The 14,088-nt window shown below is 43.7% G+C and overlaps 1 protein-coding gene across 7 annotated transcripts in view; it reads left to right on the top strand.

Annotated features, from left to right (window-relative positions):
• PER3 (period circadian regulator 3) overlaps positions 1-14,088 on the top strand; it is a 56,783-nt gene continuing 42,695 nt past the window's right edge. For 4 of the 7 annotated variants that reach the window (XM_046661997.1, XM_046661998.1, XM_046661995.1 and 1 more), the window contains exons 1-9: positions 7-762; positions 1,210-1,355; positions 2,189-2,304; positions 3,516-3,717; positions 7,897-7,948; positions 10,045-10,187; positions 11,651-11,729; positions 13,304-13,410; positions 13,680-13,836. In XM_046661997.1, the coding sequence (XP_046517953.1) occupies positions 584-762; positions 1,210-1,355; positions 2,189-2,304; positions 3,516-3,717; positions 7,897-7,948; positions 10,045-10,187; positions 11,651-11,729; positions 13,304-13,410; positions 13,680-13,836 (1,181 nt within the window). In that variant the 5' untranslated portion in view covers positions 7-583. Of the gene's footprint in view, positions 763-1,209; positions 1,356-2,188; positions 2,305-3,515; positions 3,718-7,896; positions 7,949-10,044; positions 10,188-11,650; positions 11,730-13,303; positions 13,411-13,679; positions 13,837-14,088 lie in introns of all 7 variants that reach the window. The other 3 variants (XM_046661993.1, XM_046661999.1, XM_046661994.1) reach the window with 3 other exon arrangements.

The raw sequence follows: 14,088 nt of genomic DNA, 5'->3' as shown, positions 1-14,088 counted from the left end.
GCGGGCAGGCGGCTGCGCGGGGCCCGCGGGCGGCGGCGGCGGCTGGTGAGTGCTCGGCCCGGGCGCGGAGGCCTCGGAGGTCGCCGGCCGCGCAGTCTAGGTCGCCCCCAGCCTACCCTCCGCCCTGCGGCCGGCGGCCCGGCGGCGCGGGCTGGGAACCTGGGGTCCCTGGAACTTTATGCTTCAAGTTGCCCGCGTCCCCGGGTCCATCTGGGCGCACGCCGACTCTGCAGAGCTGCCACTGGGCGAGTCGGGGAGGCGGCGTGTGGCCTTGTGAGCTCCGGACTGAGGGTCCTCCCCTGGGCCGCCGGCATCAGGTTGTCTCGTTCTCTTGACACTTGTCACCTTTGTCTCCCCCTCCCCCCAAGGCTGGCGCGCCCGTGAGTGGAGACATCCAAGACTGTATGGAAATTACTGGAGAGAAAAGTGCCTCCAGAGGAGCAGAGCTCACGTTTGGCCGGTTTGTGATGACTGATGATTCTCTCTAACGCGATGGCATGGACCACAAGGAGAAATAAATTCCCGTCGCTGATTGCAAAGTAAAAAAGAAGCAGGCGACAGCCCGAGGGCTGCCGGGCGAAAGATGGACCCTTGTGAAGATCTAGAAGTGCCCAGCAGTAAATTTCATGACTCCAGGGGCCATGAACCTAGTGAACTTGAAGGAGCCCAGGCCAGCGGTCCCGAGGCCCTGGGGAAAGAATGCGAGGAGATGAGGAGCCAGAAATGCCGCCTGCAGAGCAAGTCCGGGGGGAGCAGGCGCAGGTGACGCTTCTGCTTTCTTTTCCACAACCTGGTTGGTTGGTTCTTTTCTGGAATAGCAAAAGAGAAAGGAGGGCTTCAGTCTTTTTATTCTTTTCTTTGTAAGCTTAGGAAAAAGTTTAGGGGGAGACCCTGACAACCTAGAATGAAATACCCTGGAGAAACTGAAGAAAATTACCCAAGAGTACCAAACGTAGGTGAAAAGTAGTTAGGACATTTAGCTGAGTCGGGGCTGAGGTGCATGAAAGAGAGTGGAAAGTGTTTGACGTTTAACAATTTCTTTGCCTGGGATTCCCCACCTGTAAAAAAGGGGCAGTTAACCTGGGAACTAAATGAGTTAATCCATGTTAAACACTTAGAAAGTTGCCCTGGCGCGTAATTTGCAGTTCAATAAAAGCTGATTGTTGTTATAATTGAAAGTGTGAATTTATGTATTTTTTTGTCTTACAGGGAACAGCAAGATCGAAACAGAGTTTCTGAAGAACTTAGAATGGTTGTCCAAGAAATGAAGAAATACCTGCCGTCGGAGAGACACAGTAAGCGGAGCACCCTAGATGCCCTCAACTATGCCCTTCGCTGTGTACACAGTGTGCAAGGTAAACGGGCGGAGGGAAAATACAGTCCTGCAAGTACAGCGTTGCTCATGAACGTCAGCCAGGCCACGGCAGTTGTCAGTGTGATTTTAGTCACAGAGGTGTTTTGAGGTTTTTTGGTGCTTTAAGTGAGATGAGCAGATCTGTACTGATTCCATTAGCGTCTTGGCTTTTCAAATTAGGAACACCAGGAGAACCTTGTTTGTGTGATGGTTTAGTAACTGTGCTCTATTTGGCTGATCTGTTGTAAGAGAGTAGAGTTTAGCATAAGCACATTTTGAAGACTCAGTTTTTAAAGGGGCACTGTCTTCTATGGATATTAGAGAAAAAACATACATTTGACTGAATACAGTTTACCTTTCCCTCTTCATACACATTCTTTTAAAGTGCAGTCGTGACAGGAATTTAGCAAATAAAAAACGAACAGCTGTAAACACTTTTTCCTTTTTAGCTGACGTTTCTTCTCAAGGGGTTTCATAAAGTGCACATCCTCTAGCACAATCCTCTGTGGCTTCATATGTGATACTTTTTTCCTGAATACTGGAGGAGTGTTTCTGCCATGAAAATTTCCTGTGTGTATTTGGAATTCTGGGTTTCGGTACCGTAAATGTGTCTTGTTCCTTGTGATGTAGAAATGCAGAATGCCTAAAATTCAAAATCTTAAGTTTGCACAACTGTCAGTATTTTAGGTGAAAGAAGAAAATGATCTGGTTTTGAGGAAAACACACTGAGGTGTCCTCATCTTAAAAAATAAGCCCACTTTAAAAGTGATAAAAATGCTTTCCTGAAGAGATTGTTGTCACTGGACTACCTGTTTGTTTTCCTGTGTTTCTTAGCAAACAGTGAGTTTTTCCAGATTCTCAGTCAGAACGGAGCACCTCAAGCAGATGTGACCGTGTACAGTCTTGAAGAGCTGGCCACTATTGCTTCAGGACACACTTCCAAAAACACAGTAAGAATCTGTGAATTTTGCCGTATCAACCTGGGTGATTTTTCCTAATGACCGTATCTAGATGTAGATTTTTAAATATAGTAACACAGTTTTAGTAACCACAGTTTGACGTAAACAGTAGGAGAAAACTACCAAAGAGGTGTGGTGTAGTTCCTCCTGCGCTCGCCAGAGACAACCTCTAGGAGGGGAAGCAGCGTTTAAATAGTAGTTGGCTTTGCTCCGCTTATGAGGGCCCTCTTCTCCTGAGCATCCCTGAGTTCTCTCAAATTAAGAGAGAAAAATAACACTGCAGAGTAATTTCCTGCATCTTACTCTAATCTCCAAAATGTTCATTTCTATTTATATCATTCTTAGTTCCAATACCTACTACTTCAAGTTGTAACAACTGGATTTTATAGAACGGGTGAGTTGAGATGCTGTCATTTTTTGTAAAATTATGGAAGAGACGCTTAGTTTACCTTTTTTGAATCTCTTCATGTTGAAAAACTAATTAAGCGTCATGTTTTGTTGACAGGATGGAAATTACTTAATTTTACGTTTAGATCTTAACGTCATTGTAACTTCAGATTTTATAACATTGGAACATGAGCCATCCCTAGTGTCACAGTAGGGCTTATGGTACTAAGTGGTGTGTTCATAGTCCTGTAGTAGGTGCTATGGAGATTGAAGAAAAGACCTTTGGAAAACATTTCCCCTTTAAGATCCTCAAAATAAAGCTAGAGAGGAAAACACACACCAGTGTCAGATCCAAACAGTGGCTGATTATAAATAAGTTATGTCTCTGTCTAATGGAAAAAATTAGAGAAATGATTCTTGTGTAATGAGGTTTGTCAAAGATACCGTCTTGAAGGAGGTGAATCTTGACCTTGGTCTTGAGCTGTAGTATGTGCATAGAGAAGGAAAGACAGTGCCTCCACGTGTAAGGCACAGTTTGCAGAGGAGAAGGGATCAGAAGAGTATATACTGTGCGTATGTCAGTGTATGATGAGCTGGAGTATCTGTTTGGCATGGAAATCATACCTTCAGAAGGTAAAATGCAGGTTTTACGGTGACGGTTAAGAAGTGTGTTGGGGAGTTTTGTTGCCTTTGCAGGACGTGTGCATGTGTTTCAAGCTATTGATCGCGGTAGGAGTCTAGAAGAAATTTAACTTTCAGGAAATATTGCTAGTAAGTATCTCAATGTTTGCATTTATTTTAAATGTTTTTCATAGGATACCTTTGTGGCAGTTTTTTCATTTCTGTCCGGAAGGGTAGTGCACATTTCTGAACAGGCTGCTTCGATCCTGAATTGTAAGAAAGCTTTCTTGGAGTCCTCTCATTTTGTTGAACTGCTCGCCCCTCGAGATGTGAGGGTCTTCTACGCACACACCGCCCACGCTCAGCTTCCCTTCTGGAACAACTGGACCCAAAGAGGTAACGGGACCAATATTCACATGTTTATCTTGCCTGGTAAAGATCAGTTTCATTCTTCCAGAAATAGTACAGAAATTAATGCATTATTTAGAACATGCAAACTGTATATTTTTTCTTATTTCTTTCTTTAAAAAAGGTGTATCGTGTGATGCAAATAGCATTTTAAATGCTTCTAATAACATAAAGATCCAATAAATTTGCTTTCATTTAGTCAAGTTAATTTCACAGATTATATATCATAAATATGGTTTGATTACCAGCATACTGTGTAAAGGTTAATTGCTAAAAGGCTCTGTTTCCTTTAAGTTAATAAAATTAAATGTTTTGCCTCTTATATTGACTTCATTCTTTCTTTGCTTTGCTTTGGAGATAAACTTATGATGGTTAGCTCCCTTTCCAGCTTTTCTTGTCCCTAAAAGTTCATGAATCTCATTACCTTGTTTTTCTTCTGAAACGCTTGTCTTCCTGAACTGGGGGTGCCTGCTCACGGTTTTCTTTGTGACATTCAGTCTTGTGTGATCTTTAAATAATTCATTATTGCTTCTCTAAGTCACCCTTTAATGCTTATTTCACGTTCTTTATAAAGTGTCTCCTAGAGAGCTTAGTATAGATCATCCTCCTTTTTGATTCTAAGCCCTTTTCTCTGATTTTTTAAATTTTAATTTTTTATTGTGGTAAAAATCACGTTAACAAAGTTTACCATCTTAGCCTTTTTTGTTGTTTTTTTTTTGGTGAGGAAGATTTGCTCTGAGTTAACTTTTGTGCCAATCCTCTATATTTTGTATGTGGGATGCCTCCCCAGCATGGCTGATGAGTGGAGTAGGTCCATGCCCAGGATCTGAACCCACGAACCTGGGCCACTGAAGCAGAGCACGCAGAACCTTAATCACTTGGCCACAGGGTCGGCCCCAGTCGTAGCCATTTTTAAGGGTACAGTTCAGTGGTTGGTGTTAAGTACATTCGCATTGTTGTGAAGGAGATCTCCAGACCTTTTTCATCTCTCAGATCTAAAGGTCTGTACTCATTCCAGTTTTTCAGTCCAGCGCTTGGTCCAGGGAAGAACAGTCGTACATGCTTCCTTTCTTCAGTGTTGGACCTTTGCTCCATTTTCTGTGCACATTTCACATAAGCTTTAGAAAACTTGCCTACCATCCTTGCTTTCTTCTAGCTCCTTCTCCTCTGTTCCCATCGTTCAGAAACATTGATTTCATTTCTCTTCCTCTTTCGTAAACGTATTTTCAGCCTTTAATTGTCCATATTTGTTTCTCTGCTTTTATTAATCATTTATTCATTTCATAAACATTTATTCAGCAATCACCATGGGCCAAGAACTATTCTAGAGGCTGAGATACAGCTAGGACCAGAGCTGACATGGTAGTGTTTGCCAGCTCTGTCACATTTCCCCAGGTATTTTTCCTTCAGCATTGCCTGTATAGTCTCTGTCTTATCTTTTCAACCCTTTTATCTTTGCTAATTACTTATTGCTATGATTTTTCCATTCCATGTAAAAAAACATAATACGCCCTGAAACTGCTGTCTTTCGGACCTAAAAGTTTGCTTATTCCATGAAGATATGACGTCCATCTAATTTACTCCTCACATTGTGCTTTTCCCTTATGAATCTCCAGCATTGAGGCTCTTCCTGAGTGCCGTTGTTTAGCTCACACCGTTTCTGGGCTGTGCGCATGTTACCTCCCTCCGTCCCTTCCTTCGATCTCATAGAAGGTTAAGAGGACGTAGGAAGCTATCAACTCAGCAGTTGTCAGTTTTTGGCCCTATGCTAGAGCCTGTTTCAACTTACACTTGTTGTGTAGACCTCTCAGAAAGATCTGACCACTATTTCTTTAGAACACGCTTTCCAAAAGCAAGAATTCTCACATGACAGCCTAGATGTGGGAATGATAATGGGCTCACATGTACTATTTGAGATCACACAGTCTGGCTCCATAGGTTACGAGGCTCATAGTGAATGCAGTTGAATTCAGGTGCCTGGTGTAATGCACAAATCACGTAAGCGGGTTTACCTCACAGTAGAGTTGCAGGGTTTTTTATGTGCAAAGCATTTCAAGCTGGAATCTGAAGGTCTGAGTTTTAAATTGAGTTCTGTCCCTTCATGAACCATGGAGGTCGCTTAGCTTCTTCTTGTGAAATAAGAGTAATAGTTCTGACCAGCCTGCTATCAAGCAAGCTGATGGCTGGGAAAGCACTTCAGATATTGGGAGTATTCCACAGCGGGAAGGACTGTCTTAGTTGCTGTCATCTGTTACTGTTCGCCAGGGACTCCTTAATGTTTTAGTGGATTAACTGATTTAATTTTCACAAAAACCTTGTAAGGTGTAGATACTGTCATTATTTCCGGTTGACAGATAAGGTAACTGGTGGTTCGGGTCTGCTGAGAAGCAGATGCCAAGATGGGCTTAGCTGCCAGGAGACTTTCTGGGGGAGGGTGTGGAAGAGGGTGAGCGGAGCCCTCAGCCCACAGTGGGCATCTCACACCTGTGGGAGGAGCGAGGAGGAGAGAGGACTAGTGAGGAGGAGTCTTGGCCTGTGGTACAGCTTTGCCAGGCAGCCAAAGGGAAGTCCAAGCCACAGTCAGGCATCGAGGAGTCCTGCGTCTCCACAGAACCTGCTGCCTCGGCCAGCTCTGTGCACAGCCACGGGCTGGGAGCCTGCCGTCAGTTATGCCCCTTCTGAGCCCCACGGCCACTGAGGCACAGAGCTGAGTGGCTCCGCAGGTCACATGGCCGAGAAGTGGCGAGCCGGCTTTCCTTAGCGGTGTGAACGCAGAGCGCCTGCTCCTCCCGATGCACGACTGCCCATGACTTCACTCAAGAGCAGAACCGTCCTCAGACGAAGGCGCGTGTGAAAGGGGCCCGAGGTGCGTTCCTGTCCACGAAGGTCGTCCCCACGGCTCAGGCTGTGTCTGAAACAGCCTTGCCTTGGCCTCGTTCCCCCGTGAGTGTAGCCTTTCCTGAAGCGGTTTCTGTGGGAACACTGTAGCCGCCTTACAGTGGTTAATTCCTGAAGCTTTGTCGAGTTGTTCTTTCCTTTATTTCTCTCAGAGATGTAAGAATCGTCTTCTTTCCGAATTCTGGGACTGTGGCTTTCATAGTTTTATGAATTATAATGGTTTGACCATTGGTCTCTTGACTTTTAAATTGGAGTATTTTTTTTAAATCATGTACGCTTTCCTGGATCATTCCAAGCCCGTTGTCTGATTCTCCCTATGGTCCGTCCTTAGAAGTCCAAAGACCTGGCCCATACTCAGTATTTTGGTTCTTCAGAATTCTCGTCGCTTGTGCTCCTTCAATGTATACTTTTTCAACATCTCCTTGGTTTTAAACGTTTCCTTGGTTTCTGTAACCGAGGAGTTCTCGCTCCAGTGAACAAAGGCCCAGAAGATATGCAGGGAGCTCTGCTCAGAGGAGCTGCTGATGGTCGGCAGACGCCGGGGCCGGGGTCAGCCCCTCGTTTGCCCTAAGATGTAAACACTTCTGAATGACCACCTCTCGAGTCAATAAAATTCATGAAAAAATCAATGAAATCGAGGCAAACTGTTTGTGCGAGAGTTGTGAGAAAGCGTTGTTGATGACCCTTCAGCTGGGACGGCCTCCCGGAGGCTCGTGTGCCAGTAAATGAAGTCATTTAACCTGGGAACACAACTGTGGGGAATTTAACCAGCAAAAGAGAAAAAAATGAAAGACCTTTACATATCATATACCTAAAAGCTGTTAAGTAGTCCAAATTCCCCGTTTTTGAGACGTGTCCAGACTGTTACAGTGGAGTGGAATATTACCACCAAATAGCTGCTGAGGGATGATTATTTAATTATAAATAATACTTTATAGGATTCTTGTCAGAGGGTCATTACACTGATGTGACGTAGCGAGTACACGCGGTTACAGAAATACAGCAGGGGCGGCAGGAAGCATAAGGGAAGGACCGGGTCAGACGCGCCGGCCGTGTCTTAGCTGAGGTCACTGTGGGGGTGAGAGCCCGAGAGGACGCCCATGTGCCCGGGTCTCCCAGTGAGCGGGGAGTCTTACTTTCATCGAGAGTATCTGTCTCTTTTAAGAAGTACTTTATTTTGTGCTTGGTGCTGGTGAGACACGTTTCACTGGGAGGAGCCGCTCCGCGTGTTGCTCTAAGGGGCGATTGACAGTCTGTCTCTGTTTCCAGCAGCCGCGCAGTACGACTATGCTCCTGCGAAGTCCTTTTTCTGCCGCATCCGGTGAGTCCGGGGCTCGTGGAGGCCAGAAGGGTGGGTTATGCCCTGATCTCGTTTAGCACGTACTTGGTTCTTTTGTATTCAGCTAGGTCTGTTGTGGCTACAGAGACAAGACTTGGTTCTTGCCACCAGAAGTGTGTGTGTTGTGTTGATTAAGGAGAAGAAACATATACTCCTGAGAAAAGTAGATAAATAATAACGCAATAGGGAAAAAGATGAGGAAGATCATTCTTACCCAGAGGCATGGAGGAATCGCTGATGTTAGGACACTTTCAAATGACCGTTCTGTGGGCTCTTTTGTTTTTATCTTTCGGTCACAATTAAAATTAATTTTTCAAATTTTGAATAACTTTAAAGAAAGCCAGATAGGTATATTTATGAGAAGGATTTAAAGGGTCCAAAGACGGTGAACTAGAAGAAAATAGACCAAAATTTTAATAATAGTTGATTCCTAGTAGTATTTATTAGTGACTTTTTTTCTTTTTTTAAATTCACTATGATATGTTAATGTTACTTTCACAATAACAAGGAAAAATATTTTTTAATGGTGTTGTGATTGCCAGCATTAGCATTGAAGTTACTACGTGCTGTAGGTATTCAGAGAAGAGGAAAGTCCTTGTCGTGGATTAGCCAGATGCTCCATGGAACTGGGGCCTGGAGCTGAGGGTGCTGGAATGCCTGGACGGGAGACCTGAGGAGAGGTGGGCGGGGGGCCTGCTGGTTCACTGTCACTCCGGGCAGTTTGCTGCATAGTAAGTGCTATTAATGGATTAATTTGGGGTGAGATAAAAAGAGTAGTCAGGGTGACATGAGGGTCCTTGGCTCAAGTTGCCATTTATTGGGGTAGAGGAAATTATAGGAAAGGAGGCAGCTTGGGGGGGGGGAAGAATATGCTTAATTTAGACGAGTTCAGTTTGCGCTGTCTGTCTGTTAGGAATCGAAGTGGTGATGCTCTTCAGGCATTGGTCCATGCGTCAGGAGCTCGGGGAGTCGTCCAGGCTAGAGACAGATGCTTGGGTCATCAGCGGAACCTGAGGACTGGAGCAGCCTGGGAAAATCAGTGGCAGACGTGGGAGGGGAGCCGGAAGTGCAAGTACAGATGCTTGGAGGTCAGCATTAGGAGAAGGCTCTTGGGAATGGTTCTCTCTTCTCAGTGAAATAGGAAGCGACATTGCGGTTGAGAGTGGAGAAGTGCGAGGAGATCCCGGAGTCTGAGGAGAGAAGAAGAACCGAGACAGAGTGGGAGTGGGAGTGGCCTGAAGAACCTCTCCGCAGCTGGGCCCCACGTGGGATGGATAGTCAGGATTTAAAGGTTGGCAGGAGAGGAGAGGCATGATTGGTTGGAATGCGGAAGCATGAATTCAGTCGTAGACATTTGACTTTAAAGGGATGGTGACGTATCCAAGTAGAAATGTCCTCTGGGCAGCTGGAGCAATGGAGCAGGATGAAAGTTGTGGTGGTCGTCTGTCAGAGCCGTCCCCGCCTAGGGAGCCTCTGTGAGAATGAGACCTGGTGCCCCTGCTCCATGTGCAGGATGGTGAGCAGGTTCTAGCCCTGCTTTCCTGCCTCCAGCCAGGTGTCCGAGGGAGGGCTCGCCACACCTGAGGCCCTGCACCCGGCAAGGCTGTGGCTGAGGTGGTGAGGCTCCATCAGGCCTCTGAGGGAGGGTACCGGAAGGGACAATGGAAGACTGGCTCTGGGGCCCAGTTACGGGGCCCTGTCTTGTGCCACACGATACATGGTGTAGACAGACACATGAGACAGGACAGGTAGCTGTGCCCTGCCTCTTCACAGCAGAGGCCGAGAAGTCAGACTTCGTATCAGGGCCTGGAGGGCAGGAGGAAAGTCGTGGAATGACTACTGCCGTGTTTACTCACAGTCATCTAAGCCACTTCTCTGTAAAAGCTCTCATTCAGAGAATGGCCAATGAGTATAATTGCCCTCAGTGCTAAAAAGTTAAACTAACTTCTTTTTAAAATAAATGTGCTTAAACATTTTAGATTTGGATATATTTCTCTTGGAAAGTACATAAGACCTTTTTCCTGGCCTGTTTCTCATTGGGTTGCTGGGACCACACTGATCGTTTTTGTTCTCTTCAGTGGAGGTGAAGACAGCGAGCAGGAGAAGCGTTACTCCCCATTCCAGATCCTGCCCTATTTGATTCATGTGCACAGCCCTGCCCAGCTGGAATCTGAGCCCTGCTGTCTCATGCTGGTCGAGAAGGTTCACTCTGGCTACGAAGGTGAGTCAGGAGTATGCTTTTAGGTCGGTAGCCTGTCGGCCCAGCAGATGAGAACACGCAGAAGTCTGTCGACTGTGGTTGGAGCCCCGGGAAAGAGGGCTCGAGTCGTCAGTTTGGCCCTGAGCTCTTTGTTCTGTTCTGATGTTTCCTGAGGTCTCAGTTTGCTGCCCTGACTTCTTATGCAGTGTTTCCTTCAAGGACAGCGCGGCCTATGGGTCTGAGCATAGACTGGGCCACAGATATGCGGTCCTTGGATCACTTCTCTGCTGGTGCCTGTCCTGTGGCCTTTGTTTCTGTCTTGTGTGAAATAAGAGCATTGAAATTACTGCACAGAAAAGTCACAAGAATGAATTTACGTTTTTAAAGTGTTCTGAAACCCCCTGAGTAAAAAGTATAGTTTATATCTTCTGTTGGCAGGACTGCATTTCTAAATTCATATATCAATACACAAGCAGCTTTCATTTATTATTTGAAATTATTGTCAGTTCTGCCGTGACATAACATACACTTTCCTAAAGATTATCATCCTATGCAAAAAAAAAAAAATCACATGATAAAAACATAGGGCTTATGGGAAAAATGAGTTTAGGGCCACGCCACTCAAAAACTTAACCACACATTAAAAGTAAGACAGGAATCTAATAAAAACAATAACACAGTTTTATATGTGTTAGATGACTCGGAAATAGGTAAACACTACAGTTACAGCCCCTACCATGGAAAAGCCCTGCAGTTTGCTTTAGATGTGGGTGTTGCAAGGGCTGCAGCAGGTAAATTATTAGGAGGGTGGAAGGAAGGTTGTCTGAAATGAGACAGGGTTCTAACACCACATTGGACCAGCGTGTCCGTGACACACACGGTGCACTGAGGTCGCTGTGGATGTCTGAGCTGTGTGCGTGTTTTTGTGTATTCCTAAGTGACTCCATTCAACCAGATGTTGTTTTCTGCATTCACCTCATTTTTCTTGCAGATGAAACCATGCATAAGCAAACGCAAAATGAGCGTTATGCTCAAATTGTTCCCTGATGTATCAAGTCCTGCGTTTTCAAAGCAAGCTGTAGGAGAACTGACAACACTGATTTTGTTACACAGACTTAAAATGTCGACATTGTACTGACGTTTCAAATCCCGTGTGCTGAGTTGTATACAACTGCTAAATGCGACTGCACTTTTCAGGCCTCAACGTGAAGTCACTCCAGCTTTGCCTGTTAGGTTATTGATGATGAGTGAGTTCTTCAGTGTACATAGGCTTTCTCTCGCTGTTTAAAGTGTACTTTTCGTAGGCTTCACTTTTTTGACCTAATTAAAATATGGTTAATAATGACAATTGGTATTTAACCGTGGCTTTGGCGACTCAAAGGCCGAGCCCCTCAGTGAGATTTCCACCGTTTCATGTAGAGATTTTGTTAAGTGGATGACTAATTAGATATTTGCCTTTCAATGAGTCTTTCTGTTCTTCATAGCTCCCCGAATCCCAGTGGATAAAAGGATTTTTACCACAACACACAGCCCAGGGTGTGTTTTTCTTGAAATAGACGAAAGGTAAGTACTTTTTTTAAGCTTAAAAGAAATTTGTTCCTGAAAATAAATAAAAACATGAAAAGGTCTGCATTGTGTTTATGTACTTCTACATTACGTAGCTGACCTTGTTCATTTGCCCTTTTGATTTTTGTCAGTTTGAAATTTGTGTTGTCTAAATTTTTAAGGTAACTGTCTTGCATGCTGTACGTCTAAGATTTGTAAGTTATCGTATTTGATTACACGATAGTCTGCTTTAAGGAAGTCAGGAATTATTGTTCCATTTTACACACGAGGACGGTGAACCTGGGGGCCAGTTTGCCAAGAACGTAAGTCATTCATGATTGTCCTCAAGATGAGAGCGAGACTGGCCGCCCAGCGCCTAATCCAGCGTCGTTTCGACTCAACAAGTGCTTCCCAAACCAGTTTATGGTGAAATTGTTAGTCTGAAGTGAGGGAGGAAAACCAGAAATCAGGACAGGTTATTTTGGGTAAAGCTAAACTTACTTAATTTAGAGGATTGTTATTTATTTTGAGCTTATGTCCTTCCTATGCTTTTTGGTGTTAAGATTATCTTTCTTATTTAAAGAATAGTGATAATGGATAGTAGTTGTTGCTTGTTGTTGTTTTTTAATATCTTTACTTGGAAAAATAAGACATTGTTAGCTGCTTATCAGTACCCTCCATTTTTCCCCATATTTATTTTTAAATTTTACTTACTCATAAAATCTGGGAACCAGTGCACCATACCACACAGCAGTATAAAGCAAAAATGTCACAAACCGGGCACCGTTATGAGAGGTATTAATTTTGATTTAAAAAAAAAATCTTAACCTCTGAAAATGCATTTATTTAATAATAGTTACCCTGAAACTAAACAGTAATGGTGAGATACTTTGTATAATGTAATGTGTAGAAAATAAGAAAATTTAGTTGAAAGTATTCTGAATATAGCTTAAACTGATTTCATTAGGAAATATTGGTGAATTTGTGCGCATAGAAAATGTCTGTGGAGTCACTTCTTTCTGAGTCAGCCTGGGTGTCCTGTCATTGCCATTTCCCTGTGGACCTTGATCCTGCACATGTCCTTGTGTGCTGGCTGTTTGTCTTTTCGATATTATCTCTTGGGGTCATTGTTTTTGTATAGTTTTAATCATACTGTGTAAGTTTATAGCCTGCATTATTCATTTAACCTCATAAGCATTGTTCTGTGTTATGATGTCATCTTTGTGGGCTTTTTATTAATGGCAGCAAAATGGAGAGACCTCTGAGGAACTGGTTAAAAATATAGATTCCGAGCCTTACCCCAGAAATTCTGATTTTGCTGGCTTACAATGGGCCTGCGGATCTGTTTTGTAGCAAGTTCCGGAGAGGACTGTGACGCAACCTGTCCGACGACCATCTTTTCTTAGATTATGTAACTACTTCCCCACAGTATGGGCGCTTAGGTCATTGGTTGCTTTTGTAAATGCTGTAATGAACATTTTTTGCATGCTTTCTTTCTCATATTTAGAATTAAGTAAAAAAGTACTTTTAAAAAGTATGAAAATTACTTGATGTGTAAAACGTGCTGCCCGTGCTGTGTGTCTGTATCCCAGAGCCATGCCTTTGCTGGGTTATCTACCTCAGGATTTGATTGGAACATCTGTCTTAACGTATTTGCACCCAGAAGACCGCTCTCTCATGGTCGCCATACACCAGAAAGGTATGGACTTACTTCGCTATAGGAGGAAATTTTTTTAATCATTTTTTAATCATCTGTTCTAATTTTTTATTTTATTTCTTATTAGAGCTTCTCATAAGCTCTAATCATTAGAGCTTAACCTTTAACCAGGTAAGCAATGTATTGAAACTGCTCAAACAATTTTTTTTCTATTTTGGCATTCTAAAACACAAATAAATGCCTAAAAAAAGACATTTGTAATAAATATGTGTGTTAAATAAATTCTAATTTTGTTTTATTGTTTTATATAGTCTTGAAGTATGCAGGCCATCCTCCCTTTGAACATTCACCCATTAGATTTTGTACTCAAAATGGAGATTACATCATATTGGATTCCAGCTGGTCCAGCTTTGTGAACCCATGGAGCCGGAAGGTCTCTTTCATCATTGGTCGGCATAAAGTTCGAACGTAAGTCAATCAGTTTTCATATTTTCTCAAAGATCTTTTTTACCAAACCACATTCCTTCACCCGTTGACTCTTTTGAATCAGCTGACACATGAACTAAGCAGAGCACAGAGTTTCTTCGGTGCTTTTGGAAGACAGTTTGGCAGCAGGTACCGAAAGCCTTGAAGGATTTCTACCTCTTTGACCTGATGATTCCCTTGTGGGGACATTCTAGGAAACACGCCTAAATACAGAAAAGCTTGATAAAGCAAAGA

Source organism: Equus quagga, chromosome 5, assembly GCF_021613505.1.
Source record: "Equus quagga isolate Etosha38 chromosome 5, UCLA_HA_Equagga_1.0, whole genome shotgun sequence".
In the NCBI taxonomy this organism is placed as follows: Eukaryota; Metazoa; Chordata; class Mammalia; order Perissodactyla; family Equidae; genus Equus; species Equus quagga.
The sequence above is the reverse complement of the archived record's forward strand: the minus strand, read 5'-3'. Positions and strand labels throughout refer to the sequence as shown.